This window comes from Microchirus variegatus (assembly GCF_963457635.1).
Source record: "Microchirus variegatus genome assembly, chromosome: 1".
NCBI classification, from domain to species: Eukaryota; Metazoa; Chordata; class Actinopteri; order Pleuronectiformes; family Soleidae; genus Microchirus; species Microchirus variegatus.
In genome coordinates this window covers 23,489,711-23,513,669 of record NC_139802.1, presented here as the reverse complement: position 1 = coordinate 23,513,669, position 23,959 = coordinate 23,489,711, and the positions used below count along the sequence as shown (strand labels likewise).

Here is a 23,959-nt window from a genome sequence, read left to right as displayed (position 1 = left end):
GTGTGTGTGTGTGTGTGTGTGTGTGTGTGTGTGTGTGTGTGTGTGTGTGTGTGTGTGTGTGTGTGTGTGTGTGTGTTTCACCAAATATTAACGAGGTTACAGCAGGGAGAGCCACACACACATACACTAAATGGTGGTGGAGGAGAGAGACTGTTAATACGAGCAAGCTAATGCTAATTATGGAACCTGTGCAAACTGAGACACTTGTCAAAGAAAAACACCACAAACTTTGTAAAAAGTGTTCCGACTCGTCTGCAACTTTCAATTGGCAGAAGGAGTAAAGTTAGCATCGGGCTTTACATCTCCTAGCAGCAGCCGTGTTGCTTTTCTGCTGGGTTATTGTCTTCAAGTGTTGCTTGCTTCTATGCTAATAACTAGAAATAAAATAAATCAACATGGCGGGAAATAATGTTAATGCTAGCAAGCTAATACTATCTAGTGACCCCGCAAACTGAGATGCTAACAGAAAAGAAATACCAAAAACATCATAAAAAGTAATGAAAAAGCATCTGTGTGTGCCATTTGTTGGGCTCTGTTAATTACCCAATTTGTTCTGCGCATGTGTGAAAGTGTGGCAACTTCATGTACCGCAACAGTTATGGAGGACCATAAAAACGTATGTAAGCTATATTTATTGCTACCAAACTGTTACCAAAAACCATGTGTCAATGTGAGTGACTCCTGTTACTGACAGCTAAAAAATAACATCAAAAATGTGTATTCTATTTTACAGGATACCAGTTGTAAGCCATTTATGTTGCTAAGCGTTATGGCAAATGTTAGTGGCTCTTATTTTGAGAGGAAGTGGTACTATGTGTATATGCTCTGTAGCTTCAGGGCTAGGCTGTTGAAAACACTCAGAAAGTGTCACTTGCGTCTATGCTAACAATTTGGGTTGGATGCTAATAACTGGGCTACATTAGCCTGCTGTGCTAGTAAAGCGCTACAGTCGAATTTTTAAATATACATTTAATTTGTTTTCTAATGAAAATGAGTGTAAATTTACATGGTCATAGCAGCAAAGACAGTAAAAATAAAGGTGAAAAATGAATTTCCACGTATGTGAAATGACAATATAGAGAAAATATTAACAATAAGACTATAAAAAGGTAAAATAGAACGTACATTATAGACGTACATGATTGATATTGACAGTATAAACAGGACTGAACATGAGATATTGCATATATTATGTAAAATAAGAGTATATTGTACAGTTTTGACATGTGGTCATGCACATGTTTAACACATTATATTTATGAAGGGTATACCTGTGTTTCATGTAGACGACACGACTAAAAGGTCAGTCCCCAAAAAAACTTTACGTGAGGCAAAAATTCGGTATCCTGCATGTGCCGCTGTGTATTTATTTACATTTATAAAAAGGCACATAAGATTTTTCTGTTTTCACTTTTAATCAAACCCAAACAACGAGGTGGCACGGCAGCCCGGCGGCGAGGACGCAAACGCCAAAGAGAAGGAGCGGCGCGCATGTAAATGCTCCATCACTCTCCTAATCACAGACGTGAACCGTAGGAAATCCTGCCGCTAACCTGCAACCTACAGCTCACAGTGTGAGCTGCTGGTGTGTATGCGCGATCACACGTGGCTATAGATGGAGTCTCTCCGCTCCTCGTCTGTGGCAGCGGCTCCACGTTCACGTACAGATTTATGCGTATGGAGACGCCGCTCGCTGCCGTTCTTTATCAGGGAACTCAGCTCGTTTGTGTTTGCTCTGTGTGAGAGGAAGTGGCTTTAATGCTGCATGCTGCTCATGCATGTGATGGTGGATATTATACTGTACGTGAGCAACAACAGAAACACAGCAGCCAAGAACAGTCGTTTACCAATACGGTTAAAAAGAAGGATGGACAAGACTCTGGCCGTCTGTCAATCTGAATGAATTCCTTACATATGGCGTTAATATAACACAAAACAAGTTAAATTTAGAGTCAAAATAACACTCAATGAGTTCAATATATGTTTAAGTGACAATAGGACTTGAATTGTGTTAAATTTAGAAAACGTTTTGTTAAAATAACACAAAATGTGTTGAATTTAGTTTAATTTGTGTTAAAGTGGCACTTGAATTTTGTTAAATTTTGTGTTAAAGCATCATATATTGTTATTGTATACTACTAGTGCTACAAAAATCTTTGTTTAAATGTTTGTTGGAATTGGTTGAATGTAGAGCAACACAAACATGTAACAAACAAGTTCATTTATAATTAAAAGTTTGTAATTTTGTGTTAAAACATCATAAAATAGTTGTATATGTATGCCGTTACAATAAATCTTTAGTTAAATGTATAAATATTATGGTAAATTTGCTGTTCAACACAAAAAAATTGTATTGGTTGAATTTAGTGAAACAATAACATTAAGTTAAAATAGTCTCAAAGTTACACAAAAATATGTTTAATTTAGTCTTAAACTCACACTAAAAATATTTCAATTTAGTTAGATTTTGTATTAAAGTAACCCTAAAAGTTTAGAGTTCATGTCATACTAAATTAGTTGCATTTAACTAAATTTAAATTTAACTACGCAAAAAGATGTAAATTTAGTGTTAAAGTGACATTAAAAGACTTCATATTGTATGTAAATATCTACTTTTCGTGGCATTCGTGAGCTCCAGTACTCACCCTGGCATGGGTCCATTCTTGGCCAGGTTATAAACTTGTCTCGGGTTCAGGAGATACTGAAACTTTCTATAAATCCTTCAAAAGAGAAGATGCAGAGAGAGAGAAAAAAAAAATGAGATATACACCAATACTTTAACACTTTATCACCTGTGTTTTTACAAACCAGCAACTGAAAGGTTTACATTTTTAAAATCCACTGAATCCAGTAGAAATTTCTGTGAGATATACACATCTGAATTTGTTACACCGCTGCCAAATCTGGAATCTGGACTCTAGATCTGAAACTTCAGGTGACGGTAGAGGGTCTGATCCTGCATGCACAATCCCAATTCTGTTCAAATCCAATGACTTTTGACAGAAATATCCATATATATATTTGCAAACTTTGATCATGTTTTGTGATGTCATCAGTGAATTGTAGGGGAACATATTGGGTGATCACCTACCAATGACAAAAATATAAGAATGATCCGTCGACAGGAAGTGGTGGTGTCGTGGTTGTGGACTATATACACGTCTGAACTTGTTCAATGGGACTGAATCATGTTAAAGTTAAACTGCTGCCAAATCTGTCATCTGGATTAGATATGGATGAAAGTTCATCGCATGGTAGAAGGTCTGATTCTGCATGCATTCAACAAATTCCATTAAAAGAGTTTTTGACAAAAATGTAAATTCTTTCTTTACAGTTTTGCCCATTTTAAGAGAATGGGATTTCTGGATGAAATCTGGGAATACATTTAAACTGATGCCAAATCTGTAATCTGTATTAGATGTAAATGATACGTCAGGTAATCGTAGAGGCTCTAATTCTGCATGCACAATCCAAATTCCGTTCAAATCCGATGGGGGGGGGGGGGGAGATGGCGGTGCGACGTACCAAAAAAAAAAAAGGCATTAGAAAGACTAATTCATTTTAATTTCAATTTCATTATATCAACTGGCCAAAGTCACATTTTGATCCCATAATTTAAACAGATGAGAGAGCGAGGAGGCTGGTGTAATATGGAGTGAATGAATATGTTTCAGTAATAACCAAATTAGCCTTGGGATAGAGACGAGAGGGCAGCCAGGGCCGTGACAGTGAGGAGGGCGGGCCAAGGAGAGAGGAACAAGGAGAGAGGAGAGAGGAACCAGAGGCTGCCTCATGTTAGGTAAATGTTATTGTGTTTTCATTTGACTAAGTAAAGACTGAAACACAGAGCTCAGGAGTGAGAGCCTCTTGTAAGCGTGTGTGTGTGTGTGTGTGTGTTGCTTACCTCTCTCCCTGCTTCCCGCCACTCTTCGGGTTGACGAAAACGAGCAGAGGATGAGTGCCCTCTCTTGTTGTGATCTGAATGAGAGACAGGAGGCTTCATCATCATCATCATACTTTACTCTATATATCCAAAGGTAAATTCCCTCACAACTGGGTTCCTAAATTTAACCTTGAATTAATTAAAAAAGAATGTAATTATTGAGCAACGAGAACGTGATTAACTTCATAAAAATGGTCTTAGAGAAGGGGCCAAATATTCACTTTTACAGTTATTATAATGTGGGCAAAACGGAGAGAATAAAATCTACACCAGATAAAGTCTACGGTATACTCAGAAAATGTTAGACTTGTCAGCCTGGGAAATTGACGTTTGTGTCGCCTTAGTCTCCCACACCAAACCCCATAGAGAAAATCAGTGATTTTAACATCACCGAGTTGTTGATCCACTGCTGCCTCCTTCAGTAAGTTCAATTGTCTTATTATGTGACTTTCAGTGACTTTCGGTGTTTGAAATCCTTTATTTGGATTTAACTAAGGGGCAAAAACTGATCACAGGAGGCAGCAGTAGACCAGCAGCTCCTGTGTCCCTGTGAGTTAAAATCACTGGTTCTCTCTATAGGGTTTGGTGCACGGGAAGTGAAAATTTAACACACTTAAAGCTTATACATATATGTATACAAACTTATATATATATATATGTATATATCTCAGTATCAGCGATGCCATGGACAGCCACTAGTGTTGTGTCGGTCAGGAGTGATTCGTTCGAAAGTACAAATCATTTGTGTGAACGAACTGTCGTGCTGTCTGACTCAGTCATGATTCGCAAACAAACTGACACACAGAGAGCTGGAGAACTGTGGCTGTGGACGTGAATCTCGTCCACGCTGTCACTCACTCTATGACCCGCGGCGCAAATGTACTGCACTCAGGGAGGAGGTGAGTCATGTAGCAGGGCACTGGGCTCCTGCTTAGCACTGAACGATTCAGTGAACAAATCTTTTGAACGAATCCCATCACTAACAGCCACGTAAACAAAGGCTAATCCAGCATGGGCCTCCTCAGTTTGACTAAGCCACTTCCTGTAGTTCAGTCGGCTGCCACTCTGCCGCCCTCCATCCTCTGGCCCTGACACAGATGAAGCATTTAACTCCACCCCCTTCCCATGTCCCCTGTCTGAATTAACGAGTGCCCTGTCCAGTCTGGAGTGATCCATTACTTCCTGTAATTATAAATAATAATCTTGATTATTACGCTGGTTAGGGCGACGAGAGGCAGAGATGGATGTGAGCCGGGACTGAGATGACGGATGTTAGAGATCAGTGCTCCTCTCAGCTCTGCTGCAGATACGGCACAACTCGTGTTCTCAGCAGGATTATTAAGACTTTTGTTTGTTTTTAGAATCAATTTTAACCTTTTAAACCCAGAGAGAGCCCGAAACATGAAGAGCAGAGGAGAGAAATATGGGCAACAAGACTCTATACACCTTTGTTTGTTTACATGTGACAAACACAGCTCAGATAACGACTAAATAAAGGACTACATATACAGCTGTGTCACGCCAGTATAACACAAAATAGACTGAGATTTACACATCTTAATAACTCTCTCAGGTGTTCTCTTTACTATAATATTATTACTATAATAATAAAAAAAAGAAATATATATGTGTATGTACATATATATATACATGTGTATATATATACATATATACATATACACATAAACATGTATATATATCTATACATATACACATATATATGTATATATATATATATATACATATACATTTATAATAATGTATATGTAATAATGTTATAATAATAAATACTAAAAATAGATTCTTTAATTGTTGTTTTAAAGAACATTCAGTCGATCTGAGGTTAAAATTATATCAGGATATCGCAAAAATAATCAAAGACATTTTAATCGTGAAAGTCAAAGTTTCCCCTCAGAGACAGCTAACCAGATGTTAGCCGTCTTATATTTAAGTATAAAAAAATACTATAGCGTTTCAGTTTGACATAATTGTCGCATTTTCCTTGTTCTTAGGTGTTCGTTTTTACATAATTTAAGGATTGAGGATCTGAGCTCCTCCTGTTTCAGACTCAGTGTGTCACAGACTCACCTGCAGACCCTGACCGTCCACCGTCACAGAGTTAGCTCTCTGCATCTTCCCCCGACTCGACTGACTGGAGCGAGAGTCTTTCCTCAGTGTGGACTGTCTCTCCTGAGGGAGAGGGGGGGGGGGGGGGAGGAGGTCAAAGGTGATACTGGTAAAAAGATCTCTAACCTTTTTTATTTCAAAGTTTCACCGTTTAGGAATGAAAGCGATGACAATAATGATGAAAAGCACATTCAAGTTAAAGTTAAATTGAGTTTGCGCTGATAATATCTCGCTGTCTTTTCTATTTTTTTATTTTAGGCCAAAAACGAACAAATGATAGTATTCCAGTCTTCAAAATATTCAAAAATATTAATGTTTACATTCAAAATGAACCTCAAAATACAATATCAACATCATTTCAAAATAAAAGTTTCTGCTTCGATACGGAATGATATCTAGATCACAATAAAATCACAAAATGAATCTACAAACATCCAAAACATGTATGCACCTCTGATATAAGTTAATAAAAACAAAAATAACATCTATAAACTAAATAATAAATACTATGAACCCACAAAAGAAAAGAAAAATAATGTTAAATAAAGTTTGTTTTATTTGCTTTAAAATAACACATTTATTATATGATGATTATATAAAATGAAGCCTAAACTAAATATGTAATACATGCAACATTAAAAGAAAAAATAATTAGTAATAATTAGCTGATTAATAAAAAAATATTGATTGTTGCAATTTGCTAACTGATTAATCTACCTCTTGTGGTCAACTTTAATAAAATGGTGTGAGTCAAATTTTGGACGCACCTGGTTAAAGTTTGAAGAAATCAAACATTTATACAATTACACTGCATTAATTCTGTGAAACGTCATAAACAGGGAAAATTATTTTGAAAACTGAACAATCTCTCAAATTAATCCACGCTTAATCTTAATACAAATAATATTAATTGAAGCCAGTTGTGATAAATGTGCACAAGTCACAAAATAGATTGTTTTTCTTTTTACTATGCTGATAAAAACTAGCCAAATTTCACAAATTCTAACCGATTTTAAAAATGTTGCTCACGTGTGTTTATATCGTTTGAGAAAATTAACAGAGATTATAATTTGATCAGATTATCTATAGGTTGTACTGGAAATAAAAGGATTAAGACATTTTATATTTCTAATGCTTATCACCGTTTTAATATAGTAATGGAAATAAAAAAACAGCCTAAATGCTCTGTGTTCTACGAGAAATGAAGGAATAAGCGAAGAACAACTCGTTTTCTTGTGACTTTTGAGCGCCTCTAACAACTGTGTTCCCTCCTGTGAGGATCAATAAAGTTTCATTTGGTCTCTCGTGGCATCACACGAGGTCAGAGCGAGGGAAGAGAAAGAGGGAAGTAAAGTCTTACCAGAACCACAGGGCAGATGGTGTTGGGGGGCAGGATGTGATCCTTCAGGGGGCCACAGTCACACTCTGGTCTCACGTGTGAGGCACACTTGTTATGAAGCTGCAGGAGCCAGACAAACAAGAAGAAGAATTTCATGTCGTTCTGTTTGCGTTAAAGCTTTCAAAAAGTGACATTTTAAAGTAGTTTTCCTGCCATTTAACTTGTTGAGAACATATGCACCGAGTTTGACGCGGCTAGCTCAAACGCGCAGGCTAGCCATTTTCGTTTTTCCAAAATGGCTGACTTCTGGGTGGGTGGAGCTAATGGAAGTACATTAGAAATTTGTTTGGAATCGTGATAGCAACAAGTGTACCAAGTTTGGTTAAAATCTGAACAACTATGTGCGACTAAGACACGATAGAAAAAAATCCAAAATGTAGTATTTAATGCAATTTTGGCCATGCCACTTTCTCTCGCGTCGAAAATTCCCCCCAAAAAACCTCAATAAACTTTGGATTATGCCTAACAAACTCACCAAATTTCATCCTGATCCGCCGACTTTTTTCTGACCATGACCTGACTTCTGGGGGGCGCTATAGAGTCAAATTTCAAGAGTTTTTATGCACTTTAACCCTCTCAAAAATGAGCGCAATATCGGAGAAGAATAATAATCTCAACAGGAACAATAGGTTCCTCGGGCCTAAATAATAATAATAATAATAATAATAGCACAGGTTCATGTTCAGGTTCAGGGTCACGTCTGTTGTGTTTCCCCCGGGTGTAAATTGGCTGGCATGACATCAGGAGGTGCAAAAGAAACGGTTAAACAACAACAATAAGCAGCGGGACAATAACGAGGAGGAGGAGCTCACCGTGATCTGACACCACACACAGTGGAGCCCAGTCAGACCTTGGTAACACTTAATGGTTTTGTGACACTTGTCACACTTGTTGGGACAGTTTCCCTCCACCCAGAAATGATGCATGACCTGTGGAGATAGAGATGTGATAAAAAGACAATACAACAAGTCACAAAAACAACTAAACAAACACAGACTTTTTCCTTCATTTAAAAAAGGTTTCATAATTAGTCGAGTTGAATGGCTGCAGTGTGATCTTACCGGGGAATTCTGGGTTAAATCGATATAAAAGGTGCTCCTGTTTCGCCAATAAATATAAGAGTCTGGCAACATTAAATTCAAATCCCTGATGCTAGCTTACAAAGAGCGTCATATCTCTGCCCTCGCCTACGTAAATACTCTCCTAAAGAACTTATGTTAACCCTCGACTGCTCTGTTAATCAAAGGACTGGATCGTTCAACGCTGGTGAATCATGACCTAGAGAGCGCTACCAGAACAGGGGGCGACGATCTTCCGTAGATCTTCCCGTTGATCTTATGTCTATCTTTTAAGCCAACCTTCTATCGATCTTATGTAGATCTTCCATCAATCTTACGTATAAATATTCCATCTATCTTCCGTTGATCTTACGTCTATGTTCTGTCGATCTTCTGTATATCTTCCGTCTATCTTCCGTCTAGCTCCCGTCTATCTTACGTCAATATACGTCTATCTTACGTTGACCTTCCGTCTACCTTCCGTCGACCTTACGTCTATCTTACGCCAACCTTCCATCGATCTCCCGTCCATCTTCCGTCCATCTTCCATCGATATTCCGTCTATCTTCCGTTGACCTTCCATCAATCTTCCGTCGACCTTTCATCTATCTTCCGTTGACCTTACGTCTATCTTCCGTCGACCCTCCGTCAATCTCCCTTCTATCTTCCGTAGACCTTCCATCTATCTTACGTCTATCTTCCATCTATGTACCGCCAATCTTACGCCTATCTACCGTCGATCTTCCGTCCATCTCTCATCGATCTTCCTTCTATCTTCCGTCCATCTCCTGTCGATCTTCCGTCTATCTACCGCCAATCTTACGCCTATCTAAAGTCGATCTTGTGTCAAGAAGCTCTTGAAGACCCAGCTCCTCCAAGTTCTTCCTGTTCCTATCTTGCTCCTATATCCAAAAGTCTAAATTTTTTTCCTTTCACCACAACCTGTCTAGGCAGATGTTCAGACATCTTTGAGTCTGGTTCTGTCAGAGATTTCTTTTTCTGTTACTGTTAAACTGTTTCACTCTTTGAGTGAATTGATGGATTTTCTCAGCTCTCGATGATGTTGTCTGTGTATCTTGTGCCTTGCCCCGACCCCTCTCGAGTTCCTGGTAATCTGAGAAGTCCCTATAGTCGCGAGTCGGTACTTCTTTTGGGGAATGTTTGGGATTGGGAGAAAGTTTTCAAAATCCCAGGTAAAGGAGAGAAGTTCCCGAGGTAGAAAAGGGGCTAATTCTGGTACCAGAAAAGACGACGCAATAACCTCCTAAATCACTGGGTCTGGACCCACAGCTGAGATAATCTGAAACTCGTGAGTGGACGTTCACTGTGTGGAAAGTTTGAATTATATCCTCTGAAAAAATCAACGCTCAACTGCAACTCTACAACAAGAAGAAGAAACCAGAGAAACAGAAGATGCTCCCAGTATCTGTGAATCTGCTAATTAACACGGCTCGGTGAGAGATTGAGATTGAGTTTAAATCCCATCAGACGGAGAAGAAGACGAGGTGAAAAACCCTCGTCCTAAGCTCCGTGGAGTGTCGTCTTCGTCTTCGTCGTCGTCGTGCCAGCTGTGGAAACACTTCAATCAGACACACCTCTGTGTTCTTCTTGGACTTGACGTAGGTTTTGATGCACGACGGCGGAGCGCGAGCCACGCAGCGTTCGTGGACCGTGTACTTACAGACTGTAGACACGGAAAACAAAGAGTTAAAGTATATATTAGAGTATATAGCAGTATTTTCAACAAGAAACAGAGTAAAACGTCATACAGTGGAGAGAATTTCTAGTTTCACCTGATTTAACTGAAAAAATAACAATAAATGACAATAATTTCACAGGCTTCGAGAATAACACGTATTTTAGTTATTGGAGTTTTAAGATATGAAATTAAACTGCTGTTAATACAATTAAATGCGGTATTTGTGCAACAAATAGAGTAAAACAGTATACATACAGGAAAATACTGCTAAATCAATCACAGTCATACTTAGTTAGTAAAAATGCAGTAAAACATTGCATTTATGCACACAAGTCCTGCTAAATCATATTAATACACCGCTTAAGGCAGTAAAATACATTAATATAGGATTGTTCATGAAGTTGAACTGTGAAATATATTGCCTCACAATCACATAGATATGAGTCATGTTAGTCATTTTAAGGTAGAATATTAGTTTAATGCATGAAATACTGCCAAATCACAATCATTTACTGCAAAATTCACAGTGAAATACAGTAACGTGTGTTTAACAGTTTTCACGGTTAAATGTTGTTTTTAGGCAGGAAATGTACACAAATAATTAAAAATAATGATTGTGTGTGTGTGTGTGTGTGTGTGTGTGAGACTCACAGGAGCAGCAGAGTCCCTGCTTCCCTAGACCGATCAGCATGTTCAGACACAGGTTACAGTACGCCGGTTTGTTAAAGTGCTTCAGTCTCCACACGTGTTGACCGTCGTCTTTTACGTTCTGCAGAAAACAGCCAGGGTTTGTGTACAGTTACAGTCAAATATCATCTTTATGAAAAAAAAATACAGTATTTACAGAGGGAAAATACCATTAAATCACAGTGATATGTGGCACATCAGTGATTTTAAGGTTAAATATTGCTTTGATGCATGAAAATACTAATATTTCCCTGAAATATACTGTAAAAGTCAGTGTAAAACACAGTATTTATACAGGAAAACACCATTAAATCACAGTAATGTGAGGCATATTAGTGATTTTAAGCTAAAATATTGGTTTAATGCACAAAAGTACTGCAATAGTGCTGTGATTTACTGTAAAGGTCAGTGTAAAATACAGTATTTAAAGAGGGAAAACACTATTAAATCACAGTATTGCGAGGCGTATTAGTGATAATATTAGTAAAATATTGGTTTTATGCATGAAAATATTGCAATATTACAATCTGTTATATTTTATATATTTTTTTACCACATGTACATAGTCATTGGGTCTTATTGTTCAGTCTATCAATGTTAGTGGATGTTACATTTGTTTATAAGTCCTGATTTATGGCCATGAACGCACACAACCTTTCAAGATTTCATTGGACTGGATTCATCAGATTCAAGTAATTAAAATGTCTTTTATATATTTTTTGGTTGTTATTATAATGTGTAGATCATGTACATATTTAGTTATTGTGGAATAGATGCATCACATTTCATTTAGAGCTTGTTACATATTTGTTGTAATTTTACAACACTGGGTCTTGGTGGTTGTCAAAATAGCAGGCTTGTTACAGTGGACACAGACAGGTTGTATTCCCTCCACAACACCACTGCCTTAAACAGTCAACACAGAGTGTTTTCTTTATACATGAATACACAACAGTATACATTATATACATTATATACCCTTGTGTTGTGTTCTGGTCAAATTTGACTGATTTTAAAGTTTTAGCTCTAAAAAAATAGTTAGTTAATTTGATCAGACTGAGCTAAAATCCCATGTCTTTGTCCACAAAGAGGATATCGACAGACAATTCAGTTCTGGGAAAGGTGTAAATGTTCCTGAATGTGGGGTGTGGATGTTAGTGGGGGTTTGCATGTTTTTCTTTTAGTATGATAAGTAGAGACCATAGGCTCAGACAATTACATTTACATTTAGGGCATTTAGCAGATGCTTTAGTCCAAAGTGACTTACAATCAGCAGACAGTATTGTCTGCCTTGAAAACATTTCTACCCAGAGGACTTGGTCCACCACCCTATCTATTCCTTCAGATTATGTACTACTATATAAAAAGCATATTTATACATGTTAATTAGTTGCTTTTTTCCCAGAATGCGACCAGCAAGAGCTGTGATACAGTGTGCAGGATGTGATTGATATCATCCAAACTGGAGAGAGTGAAGTTGAGATGGAACTCAATGACACTGATGAGAGTGATGAAGACTCAGATGAAGATGTCTGTCAACAAGTGGACAAAGAAAACCAACCACCCATGGACTGTCCAGCTGATAATTATGTGGACATCGAGCCAAAAACACACAAACACATCATGCACAGTGACAGGTGTCGATGGCCGAAGAAATATTTCATCAGTTGCAACATTGTTTTTTCTGGTCTGGATTTCATCTTCAGGCAAAGAGAGTCCAGCAACACAGACAGTGACATTATGAAGCCTCTGAATGCTCAGAAGAGACCATCCAAGAGATGTACACACCTGCTATTGGATGAACACAAGGACATGAAGACAGGGAGAGGATGCTGCAATAAAGGATTCACCAACACACAATGCAGCAAGTGTAATGTTTGCCTTTGCTTTTCAGAGGACAAGAACTGTTTTTAGGACTTTCACTAACAATGAAAGATTGTCATGAAAAGAAAAAAGGAATGAAGATGTTGCTAGAAAAAACTAGAGTTTTAGCCTGTTTATTTATTTATGTATTTATTTTTAATAAATGATTTCATAAAAATATGACTAATGTGTGATTATTTTTAATGTTATATACATTTATGGAGCTAAGTAAGCAATCAAACTTGCAAATAAACACTTAGTTGTTGTGAATTGTTGTTCAGACAAAGTGAGTAAAAACACAGAAATTCTGCTACCACCAAAGCCCAACGTTGCAAAATTACAACGTTTCTCTAAAAACGTACATAAACATTTTTTTTCCAAAAACTCTTTGATTTCTGCATCTAAGGCCTCCTACAACAACATCTGAAAGGTCAAATAATTTTTTTTCTTAATTTGGGCTTTACAGGGTTAAATCACATGTGCCATATTAGTGATTTTAAGGTGAAATATTGTTTTTATGCATAAACGTACTGCTATATCTCTATAATATACTGCCAAATACAGTATTTACAGTGGGAAAATACCGTTAAATCACAGTAATATGTGGCATAACTTAGTGAATTTGAGGTAAAATTTTGGTTTTATGTATGAAAGAACTTCTATATCGCTATAATATGCAGTAAAAGTCAGTAAATACAGTATTTATAAAGGAAAATACTACTAAATCACATCATCTTCATCATCACACCAGTTAACTCACCCTCACCGACTAATGTCAGGTGACCTCATCTCGTCGGGAAATAATCCCTTCATAAACATAAATATTGACCATTTTTCCTCCTGCTTCTACTTTATTTTTAACTCTCAGTTCATGTCGACGCTAACCCTCCAAATGCAGCATTTGCAGCACTTTATTCATCCATTCATAAAAACAACAAACACATATGATGCTATGTCCTGTCAAATGGTGCCATCTAGTGGTGAGAATGGTGAACTGAGCAGGTGCTGACTATCATGACTAGCAGTGAGTCGAGTTTATATTAGTTGTCAGTGGGGTTAAGACACTTGAATGGGTGAATGGGTGAATACTGTCGTGTAAAGCAGCTCCTCAAGTCTATATAAATACAGACCATAATACCAACTCGTGTGATATGAAAGCTTCACCCCTCACTTCAGCCTGTGATTGTCACTGACCGTCTCCAGGCCAAGCAGCACCAGCAGAGGGATGGTGGTCATTCCTCCCTGGATCCACTCGTCCAGTGACACGGTGCCGTCATGATCGTAGTCGATCTCCTGCATCATCTCCTGCAGAATCTGACAAAGAAAACAGAAGAAATGAGATGTGGGAGCTCTGGATCTTATCAACATCTGCAGCTAATATGCTTTTTGAAATGATTATTATTATTATTTATATATATTCCTGTGGCTCCTACAGTAGTAGTTTTATCAAATTTATATATATTTTTTAGAGATCAAGGTGATAAATGCAAGTGTTTTAATATTGTCAAACACATTTTAAGACGTTGGGTATAAACAGAAATGAAATGTCACAAATGTAACAAACTACTGTTCTTTTATACATGTTGTATATCTGTATAAAAACTTTTATACGTTTGATTATCTTCATTTTATGAGTCAAATAGGTTTTGTGCTAAAGTGGGGGACAAAAATGGCTCTTTTCATCCTAAAGGTTGTACACCTCTGATCTATATCTTAACCAGGATGAGGCGGAAGAAGATAATTTGCTCTCTGAGATGAGATTATTTAATGCAAACAACAAAAACAATCACAAAAACTGGCAACAAGCTGAAGAAAACATGACACAGTAGTGGTTGTAAGGTAAAATATTGGTTTTATATACAAACGTACTGCTATATCCTTATAATTTACTGTAAAACAGTGTTAAATCACAGTAATATGTGTCGCATTAGTGATTTTAAGGTAAGATATTGGTTTTATACAAGAACGTACTGCTATATGCCGATGTTATTTTGTAAAATACAGTATTTACAGAAAATACTGTTAAATCACAGTAATAAGTGACATAATTTAGTGATTTTAAGGTAAACAATTGGTTTTATGCACAAACATACAGCTGTATTCATCTAATACACCGTAAAAGTCAGTGTAAAATACAGTATTTATACAGTAAATCAGTGTTAAATCACATTAAAGTGTGTCAGTAGTTATTTTAAGGTAAGATATTGGTTTAAGCATTAAAGTAATGGGTTAGTATATGCCTCTGTTATTTTGTAAAATACAGTATTTACAGAGGGAAATGCTGTTAAATCACAGTAATAAGTGGCATAATTTAGTGATTTTAATGTTAAATAATACTTTTGCTGCCTTAAATTCATTCATTCTGAATCCCGCAAGTCTTCCTTACTGGTTTCAGCTCGGTCACGTCCCATTCCAGGTACTCGGCCACGTGCATCATCTGTGAGATGATGTGCTCCAGCTCCTGCAGCACCACAGGACCACAGACATCACAGTCATTAAGCGAGCAGGCAGAACACTGTGTTTAGAGCTTAGTCTGAGCGCCCGCACACTACACGCCACGGCCGATCAGCAGTGTGTAATAGCAGGTTTAGGCAAAGTCATTGTTCCGCAGAGCAGAGGGAAACAAAGGCAGCGTGGGAAGAGCTGTGCAGCTGATGCTTTAATTACAGAGCTTGATGTTTGGTTAAAGGTGACATTATTATCAAAGGGCAGGCTGAGTCGCCCAGATGCATTCTGGGCTTTATGTGCAGACTAGAGTTTGTCTAATACCTGATTAAAGCTGCGTCACATTTAAGTTGTTTTTTTTAATTGCTGTGCAAAAGTCCACAGAGAAAATTATCGATTTACCATCACAGGGACACAGGAGCTGCTGGTCTACTGCTGCCCCTTGTGGTCAGTTTGTGACACTGCAATACATCTGAACAAAGGATTCCAAACACAGAAGTCACAAAATAACACATGAGAACTTAAGTGATGGAGGCAGCAGTGGATCTCCTGTGTCCCTGTGATGGAAAATCACTGATTTTCTCTATGGAGCTTGGTGGGGGAGACATTTTTATACATTTATTTTTATTTTATTTATTAAATCTGACGGCATCTTAAGAACATGTACACGTCTATATCTCATTGTTAGACAGACTTTTCCAAAGGGAAACTGAAGTTTGTAAACCACTCACTCTCCCACACCAAAGCCCATAGAGAAAATTGAGTGACAGTGATTTTAACATCACAGCACACAGGAGTTCACAGGTGTTGTTTATCCCCTGCTGCCTCCATCACTTACTTCAAATGTGTTTATTCGCGACTTCGGCTTTGGAAATCCTTCATTTTAATTTAACTCAGTGACACAAAGCGACCACACGAGGCAGCAGTAGACCAGCAGCTCCTGTGTCCCTGTGAGCTAAAATCACTGATTTTCTCTATGGGGTTTTTGGTGTGGGAGAATGAGTTGTTTACAAACTTCAGTTTCCAGTTAGAAAAGTTAAAATGACAAACATATTCTTAAATATTCTCTTGTCTTTTGTTAAGTGTTTATTTTCCAATGAGGGCAAATCATTCCTTTGCCACCAGGGGGCGCACACAGCTCAACATTTCAAGAGAACCTGTTCTCTAACATTAAAGTTTATAGCTTATATCATATATTTACCGAGCTGTCCAAGGAGCCATTTCCATCGGTGTCATAGAGACGAAACATAACTGTGGAAAAACAAAAACAAACACTTTGATTATTTAATAACATTATAAGGTACATTTCCTGTATTTATAAAGCACTTTTGTGAACACTCAAAGTGCTTTACACGACTGTTTTCATATTCACCCAACACCTTTTCTCTCTTTGTAAATCAAAAATGATTGTTTATATTCTGCTTATTTGGGGGTTTTTTTTCCTAAGGAAAACGACTAAGGAGCTAGATTGGAGGACTCGGAAGCAGACAGGACACAGGAGGTAAAATAAAAGTGAGTTTATTAGCCTAGATGTACACGGAGCTAATACAGGAAGTAAGTATGTCTAGTGAATGAGATACAGCCGAGCCGGAGAGGATCAGCCGCTTCCCTGTGGCAGTCAATGTTCGTGCTGGTGTTCCAGAAAGGAACGAACTCACTCGGAGCAGGTGATGAGTGTTCGGAGTCCAAGGAGACGAGGGATAATGCTGGAAATGAGCAACACTTCCGCTGGAGTAGACGAAGAGCGGCAAGTGTCCTTGAAGACCAACGTGAATGCTGGAGAGAAGCAGCGCCTTGGCTGGGGAATACGAAGAGCGGCAGGAGTTCCACAAGACGAGACTGAACACAGGTAAGTAGCGGCAGCTCCGCTGGAGACGATGCCAGAAGGCGAAAGGCAGAAGCGATCCCAGGAGCAGCGGAATCCACTGAAGCTTCTGTGCTTCTCAAACGGCAGGAGACGTGGTGACCAGCTGAAGCGAAACAACGAACTGACACTCATGAGAGGGCTGACTCCGCCTTAAGAACCCTCCTGATCGCTGATCAGAAGCAGGTGGGATGGAGCCTCGTAGGTGGAATCAATCACCAGTGTCATCTTGGAAGTAGGTCAACCCCTGCAGAGAGAGAGAAGACACGGAGCAGCAGGGAAAATATTGCAGGAATGTGAATGAGAGTGTGGATCGTGACAGTACCTCCCCCTCAACGGGCACCACCTGGCGCCAAGGCAGGAGCCCCAGGACGGTCACGGTGGAAATCCCTGAGTAGAGTCTGGTACTGGTACTGGTATTGGAGGTATTGGTACCCTCAGCCACGTCGTCGGATGTTCAGGATGCGGTTTACAGTATAGGCCGCCATCGATGACCCTTGGTGGAGGAGGGGGTTCGGTGGGAGGTACCAGTTCTGACTCCACCACAGGCTTGAGGAGAGAGACGTGGAAAGTTGGGTGCACGTTGAGGGATCATGGCAGTTTTAAACGGACGGAGGTGGGGTTGATGATTTTGTCCTTAGTAGAGAGCCAGACCTTCTGTCCAGGTTGGTACTCGGGAGCGGGAATGAGGTCGATTAGCCTGCTTCAGAGACTGTTGGGAAGACTGTAGCAGGGAGGCCCGCACCTGCCGCCACACCACCTGACAACGTTGGAGGTTGGCCTGCACTGATGGAACCGCCACCTCCTACTCCTGGAAGTTGAACAGCGGAGGTTGATAACCCAGGGAGGCCATGAAGGGGGAGACACCGGTGGAGGCAGACATGAGAGAGTTGTGGGCGTACTCTATCCATGGGAGGAAGGAGCTCCAGGCTGAGGGATGACGTTCCGTGACACAACGCAGATCGACCTCCATGCTCTGGTTGGAGCGTTCCGTTTGGCCGTTGGATTGAGGGTGGTAACCAGAGGAGAGACTGGCAGAGGACCCCAGTGCAGTGCAGAATGCCTTCCAAACTTGAGAAGGGAACTGGGGACCTCTGTCCCAAGACGATGTCCACTGGGAACCCATGAGGGCGGAAGACGTGTTGAACCAGGAGCTCACTGGTCTCCATGGCAGAGGGCAGTTTGGGGAGGGGGATGCAGTGAACCGCCTTGGAAAACCTGTCGACGACGGTGGTGTTGTTGTCGGAGGGAGGGAGACCAGTGACGAGGGAGACCAGTTACGAAGTCGACGGCGATGTGAGACCACGGGCGATGAGGGATGGGGAGTGGGTTAAGGAGTCCTGCAGGTGGGCGATTGGAAGACTTGCCTCCAGCACAGATGGGACAGGCAGAGACGAAGGTAGCTGTGTCCTGAGGCATGGTTGGCCACCAAAACCTCTGCCTGACAAACTGCAGGGTGCGGGCAGTACCAGGATGACAGGCGAGCTTCGACGAGTGACCTCACTGCAACACCTCAGAGCGCATGGATTTGGGAACGAACAGACGAAATTAGAGAAGCCCAGGAAGCGCTGGAGTTGCTTCCGGGTCACAGGAGTGGGTCAGTCCTTCACGGCGGAGATCTAGATGCGAACAAGGGAGAGACTTCCTTGCTCCACAATGAACCCAAGAAACGGGACGGACTGGGCGTGGAAGGAGCACTTCTCAGCTTTCACGAACAGTTTGTTTTCGAGAAGTCGCTGCAGAACTAGGCAAACATGCTGTACATGTTCCTCTTCCGTCTCAGAAAAAATCAGGATATCGTCCAAGTAGACGATGAGGAACTTGTCCAGCATGTCGCGCAGAATGTCATTTGCCAGGTGTTGGAAGACAGCTGGGGTGTTCGTGAGGCCGAAAGACATCACCAGGTATTCGAAGTGTCCCATAGGTGTATTGAACGCCGTCTTCCACTCGTCTCCTTCTTGAATGTGGACGAGGTGGTAGGCATTCCGTAGGTCCAGCTTGGAGAAGATACGCACCTTGCTGAGAGGACTGAAGGCAGCGTCCAGGAGGGGCAGGGGTTTCACCGTGATATCATTAAGTCCTCTGTAGTCAATGCAGGGTCTGAGGGAGCGGTCCTTCTAAAGGAAGAGGAACCCTGCACCGACTAGGGATGAAGAGGGGCGAATAAGATTGGCGGCCAGAGACTGATTATTATAGTCCTCCATGCTCTGGCACTCAGTTCTGGAGAGATTATACAGTCGTCTCGAGGGTAGAGCAGCCCCTGGAAGCAGGTCTTTGCCACAGTCATAGGGGCGATGAGGTGGCAGGGAGAGGGCACGGTCCTCAGCCAGATCATCATGCTATACCTCGGGGATGATGGAGAGGTTTGGTGGCTCGAAGATGGAACCAGATCGGAGGCACCGGGAGTGACAGTTGGTGCTCCAGCTGGCGAGTTGAAGACGGGGTTGTGGAGCACCAACCAAGGAAGACCTAAGACGATCGGGGCTGTTGACGAATGAATCAGGAACAATTGAAGTTCCTCCTGGTGGTTGCCCGACAGAATGATGTTAAGGGGCGTGGTGTGGTGAGTAACCTCTGCCAAGGGTTTGCCGTCCAGGTCGCAGATGGTCTTGGGTTGGGAGAGAGGGATAGACGGGATCCCTGCTTGCTCGGCCATGAAGCTCTCGTGTGCTCCAGAGTCAACGAGACAGGAGAGAGAAATGGATTCTTGACCCCACCGGACTTGACCCGCCAGAGTCACTCGAGGTTGATGACTACTTAAAGAATAGTGAGGGACAACGGAGCGTGGAAGTGAAGTGCGTCGCCTTTCGCGTCGTCTCTCCCGCAATCTACAGTCAATGCGAATCGTCAGTTCTATGAGTGAATCGAGACTTGGTGACTTGTCACGAGTCGCCAGTTCATCTTTTAAATCATCATTCAAATTACGCAGAAATAAAGCTCGTAGTGCAGTGTCATTCCATCCGCTCTCAGCGGCGTGGATGCGGAAGTCTACTGAATAGTCAGCAACCGAGGAGTTAGCTTGTTTTAAGTTAATCAAGCGACTGGCGATGTCATTGCTTTGGAAAGAATAATCGAAAACCCGCCGTAATTCCCACCGATTGCTGAGTAGGAAGCTGGTCTTGTGTGTGGGTTCTTAAATATCGCCGCCGCCCATTGGGCGGCTCTGCCCGAGAGCAGATTAACCAAAAAAGCAATTTTGGCGTGAAGGAAGGGCGACGCTGGAGACGATTCGAGAAGGCGGAAGTGATCCCAGGAGCAGCGGAATCCACTGTAGCTTCTGTGCTTCTCAAGCGGCAGGAGACGTGGTGACCAGCTGAAGCAAAACAACGAACTGACGCTGGTGAGAGGGGCGACTCCTGCCTTAAGTACCCTCCTGATCACTGATCAGAAGCAGGTGGGGTGGAGCCACGCAGGTGGAATCAATCACCAGCGTCATCTTGGAAGTAGGTCAACCACGCCCCCTGCAGAGAGAGAGAAGACACGGAGCAGCAGGGAAAACGCAGGAATATTGCCGGAATGTGAATGAGAGTGTGGATCGTGACATAACTAAAGATAATAATAATATAAGTTCCATTTTCCAAAACTATGTGGCCTTCAGTTAGCATTAAAAAAATGTGTCCAGCCATGGCAAAAGGGTTCACATGTCTACTTCGGGACATTTGGAGTTATTTACAGATTCCGAAAGTGTGATATCTAAGCTTTCCAACAATGTCAAACCCATGTCCATCTGATCATTTTTGAGGAAGATGTGGTCATTTGAATGTAGGCACTCCTCAAACTGCTTTAGGGAGAAATTCAGCCTGAAAGATTTCGACCCTCTTGAGGAGCCAGGCCAATAGCTGCTCATTTGCATCACATTAACATGGTCACAACCCCCCACCCAGTCTAGCTGTCAGTGACATCTGATGTCTGTTAGCCCACAGGACAGTAACAGTGTAGCAGTTTGGAAAAAAAAAGGAATGAATGTAGTTCATGTCAAGGCAAGTTTATTTGTATAGCACATTTCAACAACAAGGTAATTCAAAGTGCTTTACATAAAGCATTAAAAAGCATAGAAAAGAGACATTTATAAAATCAGATATAACATCAAAATAAAAACAAGCAGGTAAAATTTAAAGATTAAGATTAAAAAATAAATTAGATACAAATAAAATAAAAAGATAAAAAATAAAATCAAGAGTATATATAAGGAATAGAGGTTACAGTGCAGTATTGGAAATTACTGAAATGCAGCGGCAAACAGAAAAGTCTTCACTCTTGATTTAAAAGAGGTGAGAGTTTCAGTTTTCTGGGAGTTTGTTCCAGATATATGGTGCATAGAACTAAAATAAAGAAATAAAATATATCTAAGTGTGTGAAGGAATATTTTCCAGACCATGGACTATATTATCATCTTCAATACCAGTTCCTCCCCCACAATGTGGCTGTACCCACTCTGTCCATCACAGTTGATATGCGGACTAAATGATGACATCACAAACGCACCCTCTTCTGCTTACTCTTCTGTGCTGTAACCTTTGGTGCTGGGCATGTGAAGTCTTTTGCCTCATCAGAACAGAAAGGCCGGATTTTTTCAAAAAGATACGTCTGCCTGTCCATGGTCAGTCCAGGTGGGGCCAGGACGGGAAGACTGTCAACAGGGGGCAGAACTCCTGGGTTGCGCAGTAGCTGAAACTCGATAGGCTCTGCATCACTGTGAGTTTGAGCAAGCACCACACCTGGTCTGTTGGCATCAAAGCTGTGACAGAATAGAAGCACACAACAGGATATTTAAAACATGGCTCACTGTTCACATGGAACACTATTATGTTCATTCATGATATTTTTATTCATAAAATGCAGAATTTTGAATATAAATACCTAAAGTGCTGATAACTCTTGATCTGTGGGAGCTTTCGAAAGTAGGGACTCAGATGTGTCTGCCAGTCGATGGTCTTTACTATCACTCTGCCATCTGCCGTTCCAACAAGCTGCGGAATATTGAGGCGACTTTCAGGAGAGCTGTGTTCCACTACCTGTTGACAGCAAGAACCACAATGAAAATAATTATTTTATTTTTCCAAAAAAATCACATTTTACACATTACATATTGCAGTCTATATAAGCATTTGGCTATTGTATAGAAATCAATTTATACACATACCAAGAGCCTTAGCCGACCTCATGTATTGACGCCACACTGAGGCCTTGGACACATGGGTTCGCAGCAACTTCACATGCCAATCCTTATGCCCAGGATTCTGAAAAAAAATAACAAAATACTTGTTTCAGATCATGGTTCATGTTAACAGGCACTTTATCACTGAATCAGTATAGATTGATCAGTAGTATTGCTTCAATTATGTGTGAATGCCACACCTTTATGTGCATGAATTGCACGTGTAATTAACACGTTCATCACACATTGTGTTAATCATGTGTGGTTCATGCATGCAAAGGTGTGGCATTCACACATCATTCAATGCAATGTTAGGTTTCGAACACGGGAGTTTCGTCTCAAAGCATTTGAATTATCAAACTGAACCTGCGGGTGTACAAAATCTCAAAGAGGGCCGTGACATGCTCCTCTTACGGCTTATAATACGCTCATCTGACCAAACAAAAGTTTCGATGTGCGCATCATTCTCATTGTAATAATACAGTACCGAGCTAGCGAGCTAAGCTAGCGAGCTAAGCAAGCATAGCTAATAACAATGTACCCAAACGGCGTTATGAAACGCACAGTGGATTATTAAAAGACAGCGTCACTATGTGCGTCTGTATGTGACTTTGAATGAACACTAACATAACATCGATTAACAACGTTAAGGAAAACTCACCCCATAAGAACATCAGTGCCTCTGATCATAAGAGGTCCGGGCTTGCTTCCTTTTCATTGCAGTTTTACGTCTGTTCGCCTCCAAAAGTCCAATTCGATAGGAGATAGAGCGGTGCTGGCGTCATGTCATCATCTCAGACAACTACCGTGTGTGTCCTGCTCTCTTTCAGCCGCGGAATAATCATCTGTTTGTTGTTTTTGTGACGATGAAGTCTGCTAACACGTTAGCATAAAGATCGCTAGCTTAAAATGCTAACAGTCCACACACAGCCGTCTCTGTGCTTTCTCTGTCCCTGTCCGTGAAGAAGCTGCTCAGCCACAGACTTATTGTCCTGTTCTCTTTGTCTTCCTTTGTCAAACAAAGCTTTGATGATGACTGCTTTGATGATAATGACGCTTTAATTTCGCACTGCACACACACACACACACACACTGCACACACACGCTGGACATTCGACACACTCTCTCTCCCCCCCTCTCTCTCTCTCTCCGTATAATTAGCCATGTGTATTCTCCGTGATCGTCAGCTGATTGGCTGAAAAAACAACAAAAGCTCTGGAATGTGAGATCACCACACCCAAACTTGGAGTGATTCACAGGGATAAAACAACCTTAATTCAAACACAAAGTTTATGGTTTTAAGACCCACAATACTGTGATTTGAAGCATGTAGTGGCTTCTTCAAAACTTCAACTTGTGTAATTTTGAAAAAAACGAAAATCCCTAATTTTGGAAAAAAAAAACGTTTTCCTGTTTTTCTCGTTTTGCGCTCGGCCGACTTGTTGCCTTTTGGTCCATGGCGGGTCACAAATGTGGGTCACTGTAAAAACATGGTTGTTCCAAAATGGCCGACACTGCTCCTTATAAAAATATACTTAAGATTAAATTAAGTTTAATTATTTTATCTTCATTTTCTGCCATTAGCAAATGATTCCACCTAAATTTCACGCACTGGCCCTTTAAGCCAAACTTACTTTTCAGATTTTCTGTGTTCTTTTGAATCCAGACGACATTAATCCCTTAATCCCATCACTTTCTTTAGCAGTATATGTTTGT

At 40.6% G+C, this 23,959-nt stretch overlaps 1 protein-coding gene across 2 annotated transcripts in view; it reads right to left on the bottom strand.

The window, feature by feature from the left end:
- dgkb (diacylglycerol kinase, beta) overlaps positions 1 to 23,959 on the bottom strand; it is a gene marked incomplete at both ends in the record, with an annotated part of 96,624 nt that overhangs the window by 51,370 nt on the left and 21,295 nt on the right. For both annotated transcript variants that reach the window (XM_083898993.1, XM_083898994.1), the window contains 10 exons: positions 2,646 to 2,720; positions 3,905 to 3,978; positions 6,032 to 6,133; positions 7,431 to 7,529; positions 8,282 to 8,398; positions 10,123 to 10,211; positions 10,878 to 10,995; positions 13,971 to 14,090; positions 15,163 to 15,237; positions 16,423 to 16,472. In XM_083898993.1, coding sequence (XP_083755119.1) covers positions 2,646 to 2,720; positions 3,905 to 3,978; positions 6,032 to 6,133; positions 7,431 to 7,529; positions 8,282 to 8,398; positions 10,123 to 10,211; positions 10,878 to 10,995; positions 13,971 to 14,090; positions 15,163 to 15,237; positions 16,423 to 16,472 — 919 coding nt within the window. The remainder of the gene's footprint in view (positions 1 to 2,645; positions 2,721 to 3,904; positions 3,979 to 6,031; positions 6,134 to 7,430; positions 7,530 to 8,281; positions 8,399 to 10,122; positions 10,212 to 10,877; positions 10,996 to 13,970; positions 14,091 to 15,162; positions 15,238 to 16,422; positions 16,473 to 23,959) is intronic.